This window comes from Eleutherodactylus coqui, chromosome 4 (assembly GCF_035609145.1).
Source record: "Eleutherodactylus coqui strain aEleCoq1 chromosome 4, aEleCoq1.hap1, whole genome shotgun sequence".
In the NCBI taxonomy this organism is placed as follows: Eukaryota; Metazoa; Chordata; class Amphibia; order Anura; family Eleutherodactylidae; genus Eleutherodactylus; species Eleutherodactylus coqui.
In genome coordinates, this window is record NC_089840.1 from 104812144 (window position 1) to 104832835 (window position 20692).

The 20692-nt window shown below is 47.4% G+C and overlaps 1 protein-coding gene across 2 annotated transcripts in view; it reads left to right on the plus strand.

Moving 5' to 3' along the window:
* Positions 1–106: 106 nt before the first annotated feature.
* Positions 107–20692, plus strand: part of C4HXorf38 (chromosome 4 CXorf38 homolog) — a 52214-nt gene continuing 31628 nt past the window's right edge. Inside the window, exons 1-3 of one of the 2 annotated variants that reach the window (XM_066599937.1) lie at positions 107–475; positions 12311–12445; positions 16473–16595. In XM_066599937.1, coding sequence (XP_066456034.1) covers positions 197–475; positions 12311–12445; positions 16473–16595 — 537 coding nt within the window. In that variant the 5' untranslated portion in view covers positions 107–196. The remainder of the gene's footprint in view (positions 476–12310; positions 12446–16472; positions 16596–20692) is intronic. The other variant, XM_066599938.1, reaches the window with a different exon arrangement.

The window sequence follows — 20692 nt, forward strand, 5'->3', positions numbered from 1 at the left end:
GTTTCAGAATTCCAGCAACCTGATTGGTGCGCCGGGACGTAATAGAACTACTACAGTGCTGCCACCTGCTGCTCACACCGCGTCATTACACATTTACAAACACTTTGCTAGAGCCTGCGGGATTTCCCCAGCTGTCGACGCACAGAGACGCCCATATACAACCGCCGGCTGTGCTCTGTATACTCCATAGACTACAATGTACGGGGAGCGGCTATACACAAGGGAGGCGTTACCCGGGAACAACTGGGCAAGTCCAGGCTGCGAAGTGAATATGGCGCAGTCCGGGCTGCTGGCCAGGCTTAACTGCAGGGAGTACAAGAATTGGATGAAGGCTGGACACTGCCTGCTGATGCTGCAGTGCCCCCTGCAAGGCTATATACAGAGGGAGATGCTGGCATTTCACCAGCTGCTGGCGGCCAGAATCAGGGGGCCGACACCGAGGCGCAGGTGTCAGTGCAGAGCGAAGGGGAAGGAGGTGAGAGCGGGGCGGTGGTGACAGCGCCCTCTACCGGGCGCCAGGAGATTTACACTGCAGGCTGTTCTGTCACTTTCTACCTAATTTTGTTCCTATGTATATCTGCTTCTAGGAAAGCTGGGTGACCAGTTGGGGCAGAGTGTGGTCATGGCTGGGATTCCTTCAGTGTCTGCTTAGCCCTTCGCCTCGCCATGATATCAGAAGCCCTTGCCCTTTACGGTCTGTGCTCACAGCTTGACAAGAGACCTCAGCCTGCAATGACAAGGACCGGCCTCTACACAGGGGTCGGAGCTGTAGTTGTCCTGCTAGCTTCTTCTCTAGTACCCCAGGGCTGACTGCAAAATAACTCAAGATAGACACCATCTTGTGCGACGCCCTTAGGCTGCTATTACACGGCTGAGAAAATCGTGTGAGATTTGTGCATTGTAAGACATACAAATCTCACACTAGTATGAACTAGGAGTCGTGGCATGTCCTATTTTTGGGTATTCCCTCGGGGTTGGCAAAAGCATTGCACTGCGTGTGATGTGATGCTTCCCATTGAAGACAATGGGAAACACCAGGCAATCCTATGGTGCGGCTGACCGCCATGCCGGAGGATCGCTGCTTCCCTGAAATGATGGGAGGTGTTTTGGACACAAAAAACACCCTACATCTGTAGGGACTTGGCAAGTTGGCGAGTGCGATATTGGGCTGAGTTTCACACTCAGATATGACACTCGCCCGTGCGATATTAGCCTTAACCCCTTAGTGACCAAGCCTGTTTGCGCCTTAATGACCAGGCCAAATTTTGCAAATCTGACATGTGTCACTTTAACATGGAAAAACACCAGAAAGGTTTTGCATATCCAAGCGATTCTGACATTGTTTTTTCGCCACATGTTGTGCTTCATTTAGGCGGAAAAAATAGACCGATAGAAATTGTGTTTATTTATTAAAAGCGCCAAAATTGGGAAAATTTTGAAAAAATCGTCATTTTTTCACATTTCCAACTGCAATATCTTAAATATGTGCAAACATAATATAGAAATTTTTGCTAAGATTTATATTTCCACCCGTTTACTTTATTTTGGGCGCACATTGGAAAAACTTTCGTTTTTTTTTAACCATTTAGGAGACGTACAAATTTAACATTACTTTTTAGCATTTTGAGGAACACTTTGTTTTCCTATACCAAGCCAAGATTGGAAAGGCTCATGAGTGTCAGAATAATAGATACCCCCCCCCAAATGACCTCATTTTAAAAACTACACCCCTTAGTGTATTCACTGAGTTGTGTCATGAGTATTTTGACCCCACAGTTTTTTTTCAGGAATTAATTCAATTTAGAGGAGAAAAAGTAAAATTTCATATTTTTGCAAATCTGTCATTTTAAAGACATATTTTTTTCCTATAGTTTACATGAAAATCAGGATTTACACCCCAAAATGGATACCCCTATTTCTCCCGTGTTCAGAAATATACCCATTGTGGCCCTATTGTTATATCTGAGTCCACAACGGGGCCCAAAATGAAAGGAGTAGTCAGTGTCTTTCAAAACAGAAATTTTCAAAAAGTCCTTTTAGGCCCCATAGCACACATGTAGAGTTCTTGAGCGCCCAAAACCATAGAAAACCCCCACAAATGACCCCATTTTGAAAACTAGACCCCTTAAGGAATTTATCTAGGGGAGTACTGCATATTTTGACCCCACAGTTTTTGAATGAATTCAAACCAAGCAAAAGGAAAAAATTGTGATTTTTGTTTTTTTGGCAATTCTGTCATTTTAAAAACAGCTTTTTTTGTACAGCACACATATGAAGGAAGACTTGCACCCAAAAATGGATACCCCTGTTTGTCCCGTGTTCAGAGACATGCCCATTGTGGCCCTAATCTTATGTCTGGATACACAACGGAGCCCAAAATGAAAGGAGCGACCGGTGGCTTTCGGAATACAAATTTTGCTTCAAGTCCTTTTAGGCCCCATTGCCCACTTGTAGAGTTCTTGAGCGCCCAAAACCATAGAGAACCCCCACAAATGACCCCATTTTGAAAACTAGACTCCTTAACGAATTTATCTAGGGATGTACTGCATATTTTGAGCCCACAGTTTTGAATAAATTCAAGCAAAGCAAAAGGAAAAAAATAGGATTTTCATTTTTTGGGCTATTGTGTCAATTTAAAAACTGTTTTTCTTGTACAGCACACATATACATGAAGGCTTTCACCCCAAAATGGATACCCCTGTTTGTCCCGTGTTGAGAAACATACCCATTGTGGCCCTAATAGACTTACAGGACCCATGGCTAGGCCTACAATGAAAGGAATACCCGTTGGATTTCAGGGTACCACTGAATAAATTTCAGGCCCCATTGCCCACTTATAGAGGCATTGAGCGGCCAAAACTATAAAGAACCCCCTCAAATGACCCCATTTTGAAAACTAGACCCCTTAACGAATTCATCTAGGGGTGTGCTGTGTATTTTGACCCCACAGTATTTGAATGAATCTAAGCAAAGCAGAAGGAAAAAGTTACGATTTTCAATTTTTTTGGCAATTTTTTCAATTTAAAAACATTTTTTTTGTACAGTGCACATAGGAATGAAGACGTTCACCCCAAAATGGATACCCCCGTTTGTCCCGAGTTCAGAAACATACCCATTGTGGCCCTAATCTACTTACAGGACGCATGGCAAGGCCTATAAAGGAGGGAACACCTGTTGGATTTTAGGGCACAACTGAATAAATTCCAGGCCCCATTGCTTATTTGTACAGAATAAAGATTGACTCCCTAAAAATCCCCCCTCCGCGCCCTTTTTGGCGTTCGCAAATCTTAGATAAAAGTAAAAATGTGAACTGTGTAGTATTTCCGAAGACAGGGGTAATTACGGAGGCTGGTTGGAATGGGCCCATGGGGCAATAAAACCGGGTATTCCCCCCCCCCCCCTCCTCTCATGCTTTTTTGGGGTATTTCGTGACCTCAGTGGTGGGTATGGGGTGTAAAAAGTGGCGTTCCGTGAGTCTCCGTAAGCTTGATGAGGTGCGGCGGTCTCACACAGAAGGTGCTCAACAAGGTGCTCCTGGAACTGCAGGAAGGCGAGCGTTCCCGGGGCTTCTTGTAAAATACGTATCACAGGTAGCTGTCTGAATAACGCCGGGCTCACGCGGGTGCAGGCGGAATCCGCTTGCGGAGGCCCACAGCGGATCCCATCTGTGAGCCCGGCTGTGACCCTGCGTACGGCTGCGTAATGTACTGCGCATAACTGCCTACTCACACAGGCGGTCATGCACAGTGCACCTTTTTTTGTATTTCCCGCACCGTCGCTTAGCGATGACGGGGGTACCCGCAGCCCGTACACAACGTAGTTGCGTATGGGCAGCGGGTATATCCACGACCATGGAGCACAATGGGCTCTACGTTGCAAATATCAGCAGTAAAATAGAACCTGCTGCGTTCTCTTTTCTGTGAGTGGATTACACAATTCCAACCCGCTAATGTGAGCGGAATTGTGTAATCCAATGCGATTGATCTGCATAATACCGCGGATCAGACGCATGCAGAATCCGTAATTCCTATGCGGTCATGTGAGACCGGCCAAAGGTGGATCGCTACCTTTTTATCACGTGACCGAGGACCGTTCAACGAGGCCACCCGTCACTGCTCCAGGCTCTCTGTGACCGTTGGTCGCTGGGAGCAAGGAGATTTTAAGTTTCCTCGGCTCCCTGACTCCTGCGCATGTGTCCGGCTTTTTACCGGTAATCGCATGTGCAGAATTCGGGAAGGTCTACGGAGGAAGATCGCGTCGGGGTTCAAATACGCAGGCCTCCGGTAAAAAGTTTCATCTCCTCTCACCGATCGCATCAGTGAGGGGAGATGAAACTTCAAATTTTTTTTTTAACTTTTAGGTGATCGCCATTATTGGATAATGGCGAACACGTGACCAGGAACCGCTCACTGCGGACCCCCATTAAATCTCCATGCTCTTGGATAACGACGATCGCGGTACCGGGGACCGCTCACCGCAGTCCCCGCTGACATCTCCTGCCTCCCGGCTACCTACAGGAGCCGGGAGCCAGGAGATTTTAAATCTCCCGCGCCGCTGGGCCTTCTGCGCATGCGGCTGACGTAATGCCGCCTGGCGCGCATGCGCAGAAGACCGGCTTCGGGCCCCGGAGCGGCAGGAGAGCGGGGAGCAGCGTGCCGGACCTCGGTGAGTAATTTCAGCTGCTCCGATGGATCCGATCCATCAGAGCAGCTGAATCTTTAACTTTTGTGTACTTTTATTTACTTTTTTTGCGATCGGCGCTATCCATTGCATAGCGCCGATCGCAATGCCGGGGGGGTGTCCGAACAGCCCGGGATGACAGCTCCATGCTGTCAGCTACCTGCGGACACCGACAGCATGGAGCTGTCATGTCCACAGCCCGAGGGGCATTATTCTCTGCAGGAAGCATGTTTTTACGTCCTCAGAGAATAAGGCCCACTTCGGGAGGACGTAAAAACACTATGGGCTGGTCGTTAAGGGGTTAAGGGGATGTTCACACTTTCTGCAGCGGCACAATCCGCTCCACCATCGGATTCCACAGCTGATATGAGAAGATGCCGCGCTCCCTTTCACCTCTGAAGTCTTCACACTTTCGTTGCTTCCTTCGCCGGGCACCCATGGGCCTCTAGTGAGAGCACTGCCGCTAGTGATGTGGTCTACGGCGCTGCCCTCACTGAATCTTCAGCATTTCCGCTACGTGTAAACTTTAGAGATGAGCGAAAATACTCGTCCGAGCTTGATGCTCGTTTTTTTGTATTAGGGTGCTCGAGATGCTCGTTACTCGAGACGAGCACCACATGGTACTAGTCTCGATTAACGAGTACTGACCATTGAATTCAATGGAGCCGGCAATACAGCCGGCTCCATTGAAAGCAATGGGCTGCCGGCGAGCGCGGGATGAATTTTTGGGAAGGGCTTAAAAATATAAGCCCTTCCCTGAAATTCATCCAGAAATGTGTTTAAAAAAAAAAAAAATATATATATATATATATATATATATATATAATTTTTTTTTTTTTTTAACATATATATATATACATATATACATACATACACACACTCACCTTGTCCCGGGAGACGGAGTTCAGCTGCGGCCGGCAGTTCTCCTGAACTGCTGTGAGTAGTATTCAGCAGCCGGGGATTTAAAATCCCCGCCTGCTGAATGAGCTGCCTCTGATTGGTCACAGCCTCACCAATCAGAGGCAGCTCTCACTCACCCATTCATGAATGGGTGAGTGAGTGCTGCCTCTGATTGGCTCAGCGCAGGGACCAATCAGGGGCAGCTCTCAACTGAACGACAGTTCTCCTGAACTGCTGTGAGTAGTATTAAGCAGGCAGGGATTTTAAATCCCCGGCTGCTGAATACTACAGAAAGCAGTTCAGGAGAACTGCCGGCCAGACGCGGCTGAACTGCGGCTGCAGCGGAAAGGTGAGTATACATTTTTTTTTTTTTTTTTTTTACACATTTTAGGATGATTTTCAGGTAAGGGCTTATATTTTTAAGCCCTTCCTGAAAATTCATCCCGCGCTCGCCGGCGGCCCATTGCTTTCAATAGAGCCGGCTTTATTGCGGGCTCCATTGAATTCAATGGGCTAACATCGTTCTGCTCTGCCACAGCTGTTACAGCTGTGGCAGAGGAGAACGATTGTTATGCTGACTGTGTGTGGGGGGGGGGGGGGTTCACTCTTGCCACTATTGTGGCTTAATAGTGAGACCTCGGAGCCTGAAATGCAGCCCTGCATGTAGCTCCTCGCCTGCCCTATCCATTTCTGTGTTTTCCCCATGACATCATGACAGCATACGCTGGAGGTTGCTCACCTGCTGACCTGAAGGGACAGGAAGAGGCAGAATATAAAAAGCACCTCCCCTCCACCAACACCAGTGTTTTTCCTGTCCCTTCAGGACAGCAGCGGCAGAACTCCAGCAACGCTGTCCCATGCCGGAGGAGGACTTACCGGCGAAGCGGCGGCGTGGATCTTTCGGGCAGCCCCGGCAAACCCAGTGGGAAGGACCCCATCTGGGAGCTTTCCGGGGACTGCGTGGGCCGGGGCCCAAGTACGGGTTGCCGGCACCACTGCGGCCGTCATTTCGGGCGGCGGCCGCCATCTCCGGTGGGCCGGGGTCCAAGTACGGGCTGCCGGCACCACTGCGGCCGTCATTACGGCGGCGGCCGCCATCTCCGGGTCCAGGGCCGACAGGAGCGCTCCAGGGGGCGTGGCTTCGGATACAGCGCGGTGACGTCAGGCGCTCCGCAAAGGGGGCGTGGCCTGGCGCGGCCGGCGCCAAATTCAAAAATCTGCTGCCCCTGCATCAGCTGGTGGTGTTTCTCCACGCTAAGGAACGATCCTAAGCACAGGAAGCGTTCCTGCAAGGCGCAAGATGTCGACCAGAGAGGACCCAGAGACCCTCCTAACTGTAAGTGGTCCAGTGGACCAACCTACACCTGCACTACATACACTTCCCGACTAACAGAGTTTCCCTTGTCTTACAGGACAGGGATACTCAAAAACCGAGGGAGGCTAGACGCAGGAGTAAAAAATGTCCAGTATGTCTAACCAAACTTGACGACTCCTGCACCAAAACGTTATGCGCTACCTGCTCCGCGAAAATTATGCAGGAGGAAAAAACTTCCCTTATGGCCGAAATTCGGTCAGTTGTCCGAGAAGAAGTGCAGTCCTCCCTCTCAGACCTCCAACCTGGGCCTTCCGGGGTTACACGCAGGTCGGTTCCGGCGGTGTCTGAGTCTGACTCCGACATAGCGGAAAATGTGGATTTTGACGGGGAAGTGACGCAGGAGGACAAGAAATATCTTTTCTCTACCGCGGACATGGATCAGCTGCTAAAAGCAGTACGCAGGACCATGCAGGTGGAGGAAGATGTGCAGCAACCCCGCACAGTCCAGGAGGATATGTTCGCGGGGTTACTCCCGCAACAAAAATCTTCATTCCCCGTAAACGCCACGCTCAAGCAGCTGATTCTAAATGAGTGGGAGAGCGTGGATCAGGCTCCGCTAATCCCCAGGGAATTTAAAGAACGCCTGTTATTTCCGGGAGATGAAGTGTCCTTTTTGGACGAGATACCTAAAGTCGATGCTGCAATTGCCATGGTATCCAGAAAGTCCGGGTTGCCCTTTGAGGATACGTCCCACTTAAAGGACCCGTTGGACCATAAGGTGGACACATCCATGCGTAAAGCCTGGTCTACTTCCGGTCTCATCATGAAAGCTAACATCGCGGCCACTTCCGTGGCTCGTTCCATGGCAATCTGGTTGGACCAATTCGCAGCCCTAGTGGACCAAAAAGCCCCTAGGGAGGAGTTCGCAAGCGGCATCCCTCTGCTGCGAATGGCAACAGGGTTCCTGGCAGATGCTTCGATGGAAACAGTCCGCCTCGGAGCCCGCATGGCAGCCCTATCGAACACCGCCAGAAGGGCAGTGTGGGTGAAAGAGTGGTCAGGGGACGCAGCGTCCAAAAATAGGCTATGTACCCTACCGTTCCGGGGCGGGCGTATATTCGGACCAGACCTGGATCGTCTGCTGGAGAAAGCAGCTGACAAGAGTCACGGACTGCCTGCCACCAGACCACCCAAGAGACCCTTCACCCCTCATCCCTCGTCTACGTACGCCGGGAAGGGAAAGACCGGAAGATGGTCTTATCCAAAGGGCGGAAGGGGTAAGACTTTAACTTTTGTCCCTCAGCCCATACTTTCGGGCCCGGTAGGGGGTAGACTGACTCGCTGTGCCAATAGCTGGCGTAGTATTACAACTAATGAGTGGGTACTGCACCTAGTGGCGGAGGGGTACAGGATCGAGCTACTATCCCGCCCCCCGGACAGGTTTATGATAACCCCAACCCAGTCTCCAGGCCTAGAACAGGCTCTGTTGGAGGGCGTACGGAACCTGCAGGGTCTCGGCGCAATTATCCCAGTCCCTAAGAAGGAACAGGGAAAAGGTTTCTATTCCCCCCTCTTTCTGGTTCCCAAACCAGACGGCTCCCACCGCACCATTATCAATTTAAAACAACTGAATAAATTCATTGAATATAGGAGATTCAAAATGGAAACCATTAGAACTGCAACTCCTTTAATTGCCAGGGATAACGTAATGGCTACAATAGACCTTAAGGATGCCTATTTTCATATCCCTATTTACGCCAACTCACAAAAATTTCTGAGGTTTGCGCTGAGGGTAGAGGGGGAAATCCGCCACTTCCAGTTCGTCTGCCTACCATTTGGAATCTCCTCGGCTCCGCGAATTTTTTCCAAGGTCGTGATGGAAATGGTGGCCTTCTTACGAAATCAGGGTGTCATGATCATCCCCTACTTAGACGACTTCCTGTTGGTGGCAGATTCCCCGTCTGCTCTGAGATCACACTTAGAGTCCACATTGCAATTATTTAAGGAGCTTGGCTGGATTGTTAACGAGTCAAAATCCAACATGGAGCCAGAAACCAGGAAGAAATTCCTGGGTGTCATCCTGGATTCCAGTCTACAAAATTCGTCCCTTCCTCCCCTAAGAAAACATCTTATCATAGAGGAATGTTCCAACCTATATAAAAAACATAGGGTAACGATAAGAGACGCAATGCGGATCCTGGGACTAATGACTTCGTGCATCGGCGTGGTCCCCTGGGCCCAATTCCACAGTCGCGGACTCCAGTCACTAATTCTCCAGAATTGGGACAAGTTGCAGGCTTCGCTTGATCAGACAATCCCTATTTCTGCGGAAGCCAGAGCTTCACTCCGTTGGTGGGTGTCGTCGGACAACCTGTCTCAGGCATCCGATTGGAATTTGGACCCGGCCGTAATAATCACGACCGATGCCAGCGCCAAAGGGTGGGGGGCCCACTTTGAAGGCGGTTATGTACAGGGGGCCTGGGACGTTCACGAGAAAGCTAGCTCATCGAACTTTAGGAAGCTTAAAGCTGTATGGAAATCCCTGCGTAGCCTGCAAACACGATTAGTGGCGAAACATGTGAGGATCTTCTCAGACAATATGACAACAGTATCACTCATTCGCCACCAGGGTACCACCAGGAATCCTCCACTACAACGACTGGCGGGGCGGATCCTTCAATGGGCGGAAGGCACAACAAAGTCCCTATCGGCCTTTCATATAAGAGGAGCCGAGAACTCAGCCGCGGACTTTTTAAGCAGAAGGAAAGTGGACCCAGGAGAGTGGGAACTCCATCCAGAGGTGTTCAGCCTTCTTGTGGAGAAGTGGGGGGTACCAGAAGTAGACCTCTTTGCGTCAAGCGCAAACACCAAATGCCGGCTTTTCTTTTCCAGAGGCGCAGAGAAACAGGCCCTGGGCACGGACGCTCTCTCTCACCCCTGGGATTGGGACCTAGCGTATGCCTTTCCCCCTCTACCACTAATCCCGCTTCTGCTAAGGAAATTACTGCAGTCAACCCTAACAGTAATTTTTGTAGCACCATATTGGCCCAAAAGACCGTGGTTCCCCCTCCTGAGATCCCTGTCAGTGGGAGAGCCCTTCCACCTTCCAACAAGACCGGACCTACTGTCGCAGGGCCCTCTTCTTTACCCGGAAGTTCACAAGTTCAGGCTTACGGCCTGGAGCTTGAGCGGGTAAAGTTCCTAGGAAAGGGTCTTTCCCCTAAGGTTATTTCCACCATTAGCGAGAGCCTTAAACCCTCGACACACAAAATCTACTCCAAAGTCTGGAAAAAATTTTCGGAGTGGTTAGGCCAGGACATCCAGCAGCTGGATCAGCCAGACGTCCGGAAAATCTTAGATTTTCTCCAGGCGGGCCTGGATAAAGGTTTGAGTCCGAATACGCTCAAAGTCCAAATTGCGGCCTTGGGGGCATTCTTCGATCTCGCGCTAGCGGAGCACAGGTGGATTAGGAGATTTCTTAGAGGGGCGAGCAGATTACATCCATTCACACGGGCCACGGCACCACCCTGGGATCTAACCATAGTCCTTCAGGCCTTATGCGACCCCCCATTTGAACCGATTACGAATCTATCCATCGCCTGGCTGACATACAAGGTAGCCCTGCTTGTGGCAGTTACGTCAGCCAGACGCGTGGGGGAAATCCAGGCCCTCTCACGAAGGGCCCCATATATGACTATCCACCCGGACAAAATAGTTTTTTCTTTAGACCCATCCTTCCAGCCTAAAGTATTGTCAGATTTCCACAGGGGCCAACCAATAGTTATTCCAGCCTTTTGCCAAAATTTCAAAAATGCAAAAGAACAAAAGCTCCATAATATAGACGTCAAAAGAGCGGTACTAGCGTACCTCGAGGCAACAGAAAGTTTCAGGAAGTCTGACAAACTTTTCGTTCAATTTCAGGGGCAGGCCAAAGGAAAGGCCGCTTCTAAAGATGCGATCGCCAGGTGGCTCAGGAGAGCCATCCAGGAGGCTTACAAGGCCAAGGGCATCCCCCCTCCAGAAGGATTGAAGGCCCACTCAACGAGAGCGGTGGCATCCTCTTGGGCGGAGAGAGCGCACGCATCGATTGAGCAAATCTGTAACGCAGCCACATGGACTTCAGGCCATACTTTCATCAAACATTATAGGCTGGACTTTAAATATAGTCAGGACGCATCCTTCGGTAGGAAGGTGCTCCAAGCCGTAATCCCTCCCTAAAAAGCCCATGCCACTTATTTGGTATTCCTCCAGCGTATGCTGTCATGATGTCATGGGGAAAACGGGAATTTTTTCTTACCGATAATTCCCTTTCTGGAAGACATCATGACAGCATACGGGCTTTTTTCCCCCCCTTACCAACATGGTTACCCTAGTTTGTCCAACACATGAGGTAATGTGTATGCTTTAACTTTGTTTTCTGAGGTGTGTGATGTCAATAAAAACACACCTTCTGGTTAAGTAACTGGTCACTGTGGTCATTTGGAACGCACTGGTGTTGGTGGAGGGGAGGTGCTTTTTATATTCTGCCTCTTCCTGTCCCTTCAGGTCAGCAGGTGAGCAACCTCTAGCGTATGCTGTCATGATGTCTTCCAGAAAGGGAATTATCGGTAAGAAAAAATTCCCGTTTTTTACATGACTTTGGTGATTTGCTAAGATTTTCACAAATGAAAACCTTAGCGGAGCACCAGTCATATACAAAAATGCTCGAGTCGCCCATTGACTTCAATGGGGTTCGTTACTCGAAACAAACTCTCGAGCATCACTGAAAGTTCGACTCGAGTAACGAGCACTCGAGCATTTTGGTGCTCGCTCATCTCTAGTAAATTTACTTTTTTATGCCAGAAATTCTGCAATCTGTAGAAAATATCTGCTGCGTAATTGTGCTTGCAGAGCGGGCTTTATTTTTGCAAAAAAAAAAGGTAAGAAAAGGCTTTTCCTGTACATTTCTGCAGCAGAATTTAACATAGAGGTAGATTTGCAATGCGGAGTCTGCGGTGGGCGTCCACTCCTGGACTGCGCAGCAAATACCGCCTATAGCATGCTATGGCAAATCACGATTTCATTTCCCTGCACGAAAACTGATCGCGATTTTCCGCTTGCGGAGAAAAAAATCACAGCATGCTGCGATTCTGTGTGGGCCACACACAGACGGCTTCCATTGAAGTCAAGGGAAGCCTTCCGTCCCGTGCGTCATCACCTACTGCCGGTGGCTACTGCGCATGTGCGACAGAGTGCTGGCCGGCACATCTGCAGCTCTGATAGAAGACACCGGACTGGCACATGGGTCGCCGGAATCCAGCATGTGAGGTCCGAACCGCCTGTGTGCAGGAGGCCGAAATATAGAGGAAGATAAAGGAAAATCCACATAAATGAACTAAATCAAAATTGTACAAATTCTTGTTTTTCCCTCACCAGTTTCAGCCCGGTTGTCCGGTTTGTGTGCAGTGGAAAGAACTTATTCTAGCTCACCACAACAACCGAGATGGAGAAATACACTGGGGCAACAGTAACCCCTCATTGTGGCCCACAGACTACTGGGAAGTAGCCAAGGTAATGCGCCGTCATCAAGGGCCAGTGTTACCATTATAGAAAATCAGAATATCAGTGTGTAACGGCTATTCTGCATCATGTGGATCAGCTTTTATGAGCCTGTTCTCCAGCACCACTGGTTACTTCATTATTGGGGTATAGTCACATAAGAGGAATCCATATTGGATTTTTTTTTTTATCGCACTGATTCCCAAAAAAATGTCTGGCTGAACCACACACAGATTTGTACCTGTGGATTTAGCCAATGGGAGAAATCTGTGTGCAGATTCCACATCAATACATAAAAAGAAAAAATTTTGGTACCATATTAACCAGTGGAACAAAATGTTTTTGCTCTTAGAATTCACATCGCTATTTATCATCTCTATTGTATGCAGATTAGCATTACATTGCAGATAGCACTTTTTGATGTGGATTTCATACAGAATCCTTGTTAATTCCTTGGTGAAATCGGCTATGTGAACATAGACTTAACCCCTTGAGTGGCACGCCCGGAAAATTTCCGGGGACGAGCTCCACTGCTCATAGCAACATAGCCCGGAAGATTTCCGGGCTATGTATCACTATGGGAGCTGCAGAGCACAATGCTACAAGCTGTGACAGTGTGCTCTGCCTGCACAGACCCACACAGAGCAGTGCAAGGGCTTTGAAAAACCAGCAGAAGATATTGCCCATATGTCGGCAACCTCCTGCTTTGTTTACAGGTTGCCATAGAGACCATCGGCTTGTCAGAAGCAAGCCGATGGTCTCTGTGGCAGGGAGAGCTGGTTGTTAGCTGTCAGAGGACAGCTAGGTACCAGCTCTTACAGCAGAGATCAGAGAAAACCTCCGATCTCTGCTGTTAACCCTTTACATGCTGCAGTCTATGTGACTGCAGCATGTAAAGGGTTGTCACTGCAGCATGTAAGGGGCTGTCACCATCGGACCCCCAGAATGTGATCAGGGGTCCTGATGGGTCCCTGTGGAAGTCCCCTAAAGGGACAAAAAAAAAAAAATTTACAAAAAATGTAAAAAAAAAAAGTAAAAAAATTATTAAAAAAATAAAAAAACACTTGTCTCCCTTTACTTTGTAAAAAAAATCAAAAATACAATCACACATGTGGTATCCGTGTGCGTCGTAATGACCCAGAGAAGGAAGTTAATACATTATTTAGCCCCTTAATGACATGGCCCCTTTTTTTCTTTTTTCCCCATTTCTTTTTTTCCTCCCCCCTGTTTAAAAAATCACAACTTGTCCTGCAAAAAACAAGCCCTTATATGGCCATGTCAATGGAAAAATGAAAAAGTTATGGCTCTTGAGACGCAACTGCAAAACTAGTTGAAATTCAATGATTAGACCATTTTAAAAAACCTGCCCTGGTGAGCACGACAGGGTGGTAGGAAACCCGCCACTCAAGGGGTTAAAGGGGTTGTCCCGCGGCAGCAAGTGGGTCTATACACTTCTGTATGGCCATATTAATGCACTTTGTAATGTACATTGTGCATTAATTATGAGCCATACAGAAGTTATAAAAAGTTTTTTACTTACCTGCTCCGTTGCTAGCGTCCTCGTTCCCATGGAGCCGACTAATTTTCGCCCTCCGATGGCCAAATTAGCCGCGCTTGCGCAGTCCGGGTCTTCTGCTCTCTTCAATGGAGCCGCTCGTGCAGAATGCCGGCTCCGTGTAGCTCCGCCCCGTCACGTGCCGATTCCAGCCAATCAGGAGGCTGGAATCGGCAATGGACCGCACAGAAGAGCTGCGGTCCACGGAGGAAGAGGATCCCGGCGGCCATCTTCACCGGTAAGTATAGAAGTCACCGGAGCGCGGGGATTGAGGTAAGCGCTCCGGTAAGCTTTCTTTAGGTCCCTGCATCGGGGTTGTCTCGCGCCGACCGGGGGGGGGTTGAAAAAAAAAAAAACCCGTTTCGGCGCGGGACAACCCCTTTAAGGCCCTTTTAAACATGACGAATGTCGGGCAAACTACACCCGACACTCGTCGCCGCACATAATAGCTAGTATCGCTGGCTCACAGCGGGGCGGCTGCAGGAGATTTCTCTCCTCGCTCTCCCCAGCCCCTCTCCAGTCACTGAACATAGCGGCTGTTCAGTACTGAACGGCTGCTATTTACACTGAGTGATCAGCTCATCGTCTATCTTTTATGCAGCATAAGTGATGGACGACGGAGCTGATAGCTCAGTGTAAATAGCAGCTGTTCAGTACTGAACTGTTGCTATGTTAAGTCAATGGAGAGGGGCGGAGGAGAGAAATCTCCTGCAGCGTCCCCGCCCCCTGCTGGCCACTCTGTGAGCGAGCCAGCACTACTACCTCCCATGCAGGAGCACAGGAGCAAGGACACACAGGGACGAGTGTCGGTTATCGTTTGCCTGACATTTGTCCCGTCTAAATGGACCCTTAGCTGTCGGGTCACAAACTGTGATTCAGGCATAGTTCTAGAGTTTCTTAATTCAAGATTACATTGAAGACCAAATTAAAATCGTAACGGTGCATTCACACAAGAGTGATAGCAGAGAGATTGGGATTATAATGGCTGTAAATCACTGAAAAAATGCATATTACACATATTTACACTTCCCTGTGTAAAGGTACCTTAATACTACTGGAAACTGGGCCATGTCAGCAAAGCTGCCCTACAATCCACTTGAAAAAGAATCCATTGCATCAAATGGCAAATGAAGCCCGTAAAGGGGTTATCTAGGCAGTGGACACTGGGATACACTGGGGTCTGCTGCTCTGACCCCCCCCCCCCCCCCTTCCCCCCAATGTAGCAGCCAGCGCTCGTAACTGCAAGCGCAGCTCTCTTTGATTTCCACACACACTCGTCGGCCTGCCATGCCATCGCTCATTTTTAGTAATGTTATTCACAACCAGGTGTTACTATTCTGCTTGTCGAAGGGCCGTGCTCCAAAACATCAACACTGTCTAATCGTCACTTACTGTATCAGAATAGATAGGAGCTAGTCCTATTGACAAGAGGAATGGGTACACACAGTTGTCAATTAGGTCTGTGCTACATGGAGACTTTCTTTATACATTTTATGGAATACAAATATTTATTAAAACAGACCTGTCAGGGGAGGTGACGATCCTCCATAAACCCACTGATTTTTTTTTTTAGTAGTCGTTGACTTTGCTCATTTTCTCCATCCAGCCCGGACATCCTTTAAAAAAAATATATATATACACTAAACCAGACCCCATAATTACAGATCCATACCCCTGAAGTCCTACAAGGCAGATCGACTTTTCAACAAAATACATCAATATTTGTCGTGCTTGTTCATGTCACAAGGGCCAGCAAAAAAAAATCTAAATTTGGCTTTGTTGCCAAATTATCAACTCTATTCTGGTCCTTTCGTTACATCACGTGGCCTGCATTCTGACTATAAATACTACAGCATCTCGGAAGTCAGTTTCTCTATGCATGCATATGAGACCCTCAATGTTACCGATCTGTGGCCTAGATCCTTTCATATCTGTACTAACCCTCCCTAGTTATAGGGAGCAGCAGAATCTGGAATTAATTCACTATAAATGGAGTATTCAGAGCATATGAAAAACTGCAGCCATTCTGAATGTGTTTTTAACCTTTTTTTCATGTATAATCTACATGAAAAATCCCCACCAAATATTATATGTGTGAACATAGTTTCTGTAGTATCGGTCTAGCAGCCGAACCCACAACATGTGTCTGCAGTAGAGATGAGCGAACGTACTCGTTTCGAGTAATTACTCGATCGAGCGCCGCGATTTTCGAGTACTTCCGTACTCGGGTGAAAAGATTCGGGGGGCGGGGGGTAGCAGCGGGGAACAGGGGGGAGCCCTCTCCCTCTTCCCCCCCCCCCCCCCCCGCTCCCCGCTGCAACCACCCACTCACCCACGGCGCCCCCCGAATCTTTTCGCCCGAGTACGGAAGTACTCGAAAATCGCGGCGCTCGGGCGAAAAAGGGGCGTGGCCGAGTAGGTTCGCTCATCTCTAGTCTGCAGTGATTTGTGATTAAGTCTACCAGATCTGTATTTGTTTTCTAGGTGTACATGCCACGTGGACAAGCGCAGAAGAGGAGCCCTCAGAATTGTGATGCAGCAGCTCTTCTCAACCTGATAAATACTTGTGATTACTTCAGAATACGAAACCGATTGAGGGTTAGAGAGGTACCACTTGCTTTACTTAAACTTGAGTGCTACATAAAAATGTGGGAAAAAAATTAAACACAAACTACTTTTTCAGAAAGATTGGTTTGTGTGAACCATAGCTCAATGCTAACCACTTCATGAGTAGCAATGCATGAAACTGGAAAAGGCATCAGGAGCATTGCTGAGACCTGATTGTAGATCAGCCCAAGGTTAGACAAATTATAAATGACACATTTATGCATGTTGCTGCTTTCCATAAGAATGGGTTTCCTGTTATGATCACTCCAAGAGCATAATGGGGTGTAAGAGAACTCCAGAGTAAAGGCCCATTTAGACACAACGCTTATCGCTCAAAATTCACTCAAAAGAATCTTTTGAGCGATAACTGTTCTGTCTAAATGCACTGACATTGTGCAGTTTTCATGCACAAGTCGTTGATTGCTCACTTCTAGTTTGCTAGAAGTGAGCAATCGGCTGTTATCAGCGGAGCTGTTATCACAGCAGGCTGTGCTGATAAGATTCTCTTTGCCTGTGTCCCGCTGTCAAGTGACAGTGGGGACACTAGCAGTAAGCGCAGAGAATACAGCTATTTGCTTATTCAGAACAGCTGTATTGTTCGCCGAGAGATAGCGGCGGTGTCCTGCTCCACCTGCATAGCTCTATAGTAGCTACTTAGCTACTATATAGTATGCTAAGATGATCGCTCAAAACTGTCACTCAAACTATCGTTTGAGCGACTTTTGAGTGATCATTTATCAGTGTAAAAGGGGCTTAACAACAAAAGACCTACAGAAAACTTGGCAAACTGCAAATAGATTATGTTGATAAAAGTATTGGGACACACATGGAAGGTGATGAAATTCAATTGTATTCACGTTTTTCAATACAGTGTTGGGCCTCCTTTGACCTCAATGACTGCAGTAACCCTCCTAAGCACACGATGCATTAAATTCAGATAAAACTGTGGAGGGATTTGTCTTCATTCCTCTAGCAGACTTTCAGATAGTCATGTGGAGGATGTTGGGTGTGTTGGGCGTACATGGATGCTGTGTGTTGGGCGTACTACGTTCTAGTTCTTCCCATAGATGCTCGATGGGCTTGAGATCCAGACTTTGGACTGGTCAATTAAGTTTGCAGATGTTCTGCTCCTCAAAATAAGCCTTAATTCTGCATGCTGTATGACATGGTGCTCAGTCATGTTGGCAGAGACATTGAGCTGTACCAAAATATTGCCACAGGGTAGATAATACCACATCGTCGAGAATGTGTCTGTACCCATTGGCTTTGAGGGCGGACTTCACTAGAACCAATGGTAGAAACCTCCCCACACCATAACAGAACCTCCGCTAAACTTCACTGTTGTAATGATGCAGTCCTGTAGAAACCGCTCTCCAGGCAACCGCCACACCCAAGTGCAGCCATCCAATCTGAAGATGGTGTACTGTGATTCAGATGTCCATAATACTTGCTTCCACTCATTTATAGTCATTTATAACAATCGTTAACGATCCCTAAAAGAAAGAATGGGAAGCATTTAAAGAAACCAGGATGGATGAACGCAGAACTTGCACACATGTTAAAAACGAAGAAAAATATGTTTCTCAAATGAAAAAGGGGGGAATATCTAAAGAAGAATATAATGTGGTCTGTAGAAACTATAGGGCAAGTGTCAGAAAAGCCAAAGCTAATAATGAATCAAGGCTTGCAACAGAGGCCAAAAGCAACAAAAAAGAATTTTGGGGGTATGTCAAAAGCAAAAGAAAAGTCAAAGATGGTATTGGATGCTTACAAGATGAAAATGGTGAATTGGTTAAGTATGATGTTGAGAAGGCCGAACTTTTAAATTCCTATTTTGTATCTGTTTTCTCTCAGAAAGTAGATTGAACATCAACTGATCTTCCCTGAGCTATTGGGGGAATAAAAGAATGCAGGCTATCTACAAGCCGAGAGATGGTGAGGGAACACTTGGCTAACTTCATTCACAACTGGCTGAGTGATTGTACTCAGAGTGGTCATAAATGGCTGCACATCCAAGTGGAAGAATGTATCAAGTAGGGTACTACAAGGCTCTGTCCTAGGCCCAGTGGTGTTCAACATTTTTATAAATGATGTAGAAGAGGGAATTGATGGGAAACTGATCAAATGTGCTGACGACACAAAGCTAGAAGGGATAGCTAACACTAGGAAAGAGAGAGAATATTCAAAAAGATCTAGAAAAGCTTGATCAGCGGGTGGTAGAATGGTATTTAACAAGGAGAAATGCAAACTCCTACATCTGGGCAAGAAAAATGAAGAAAGCACATACAGAATGGAAGGAACTGAGCTAAGCTGCACCACATGTGAAAAAGACTTTGGTATACTAATAGATCATAGACTGAACATGAGTCAACAATGTGATGCAGCAGCCAAAAAGGTAAACACAATTCTGGGATGTATTGAGAGAAACAGAGTCTAGATCATGTGAGGTCATTATCCCCCTCTACTCTTCTAGTCAGACCTCATCTGGAATAGTTTGTCCAGTTCGGGGTAACCCACTTTAAAAAAAGACATAAACAAACTGGACCAAGTTCAGAGAAGAGTTACCAAGATGGTGAGCAGTCTGCAAATCATGTCCTATGAGGAACGGTTAAAGGATCTGGGAATGTTTAGCTTGCAAAAAAGAAGGCTGAGAGGAGACTTAATAGCTGTCTACAAATATCTGAAGGTCTGTCACAGTGCAGAGGGATCAACCCTATTCTCAATTGCACATGGAAAGACTAGAAGGAATGGGATGAAACTGAAGGCTGGGAAACACAAATGAGATATTAGAAAAAACTTTCTGACAGTGTGGGTGATCAATGAGTGGAACAGGTTACCACGGGTGGTGGTGAGTTCTTCAATGGAAGTGTTCAAACAAAAGCTGGACAAATATCTGTCTGGGATGATTTAGTAAATCCTGCACTGAGCATAGGGTTGGACCAGATGACCCCGGAGGTCCCTTCCAACTCTACCATTCTATGAACTTTGGGTCATGCAACAAGACATTGATCCAAAGCAGAGAAGTACAGAAGATCAACTACAAAATGGTTGAAAAATTGTGTTTTGGTATGGTCAAGTCAGTCCTGACCTTAAAGGGGCTGTCTTGCTTCAAGCTGTTTTTTTCTATAGGAAGCAAACAGCTCTATACATTGCACTGTGCCCTAGGTTGATACTGCAGGCTGAATCCCATTCATTTCAGTAGGACTCAGCAGTAACACTGCAATTGTCTTCTTCCCGGAGCAAAACAGCTATAAGGGGGAAAACCCACTTTAACCCTGTCGAGATACTGTGGCATGAATTGAAAAGGGCTGTGCATGCAAGACATCCCAGAAATACTGATTAACTGAAACACATTTGCTGGGAGCTATGGTCCAAAACTCCTTTTTTGTTTAAATGATATTTGCAACTAATGGAGACCTCTAGTAGAGTTTTTCTGCTAAAGGGGAAGGGGATCTACAGATTATTAAGGGATTCACTTAGGATCCTTTTATACGAGCCGATCATCGTTCAGATTTTCACTGGATCGTGGGAATCTGTATGATCATTCAGTGTAAATGCATGCTGTGACTGAACGACTAACAGTAATTCATTTGCTGTTCAGTTCCTGCATACATAAAAACCAAGTGAATGTCAGCCCGTGTAAACAAGCTGTTGTTTACAGATTTGCTATGAATGGAGATTGTTCTGGCCCGCTTTACCTTCATTCACTGAGTAATCATCGCTCCTATTTAAAAGCACAGGAGTGATAATGGCCGGGACGGCTGTTGGGCGTATGTGTCATTATTTTTTTCTCCATGCACCGTGAATGTTTACTCATTGTGCTCAATAAGAGATGGGGTGAATTCAGACAGCCGGGTCGGATTCCAACTGCAAGATGCGACACTGTGACCCGTGGCTTACCTGTCTGGCATCTTCGCTCTGCTCTGCAATGTACCGGCTGGTGGACAGCTGCACATGTGCAGTGCAGAGCTGGCGCGTCAGCAATAACGCAGCAGGCTCGCACAGAAATGGGGCATGTCACGATTTTGTTAATGTGTGAGCTTTCCGCGATCAAAATCGTCACTGTTTGCGTAGGATTACATAAACCAATTCGATCC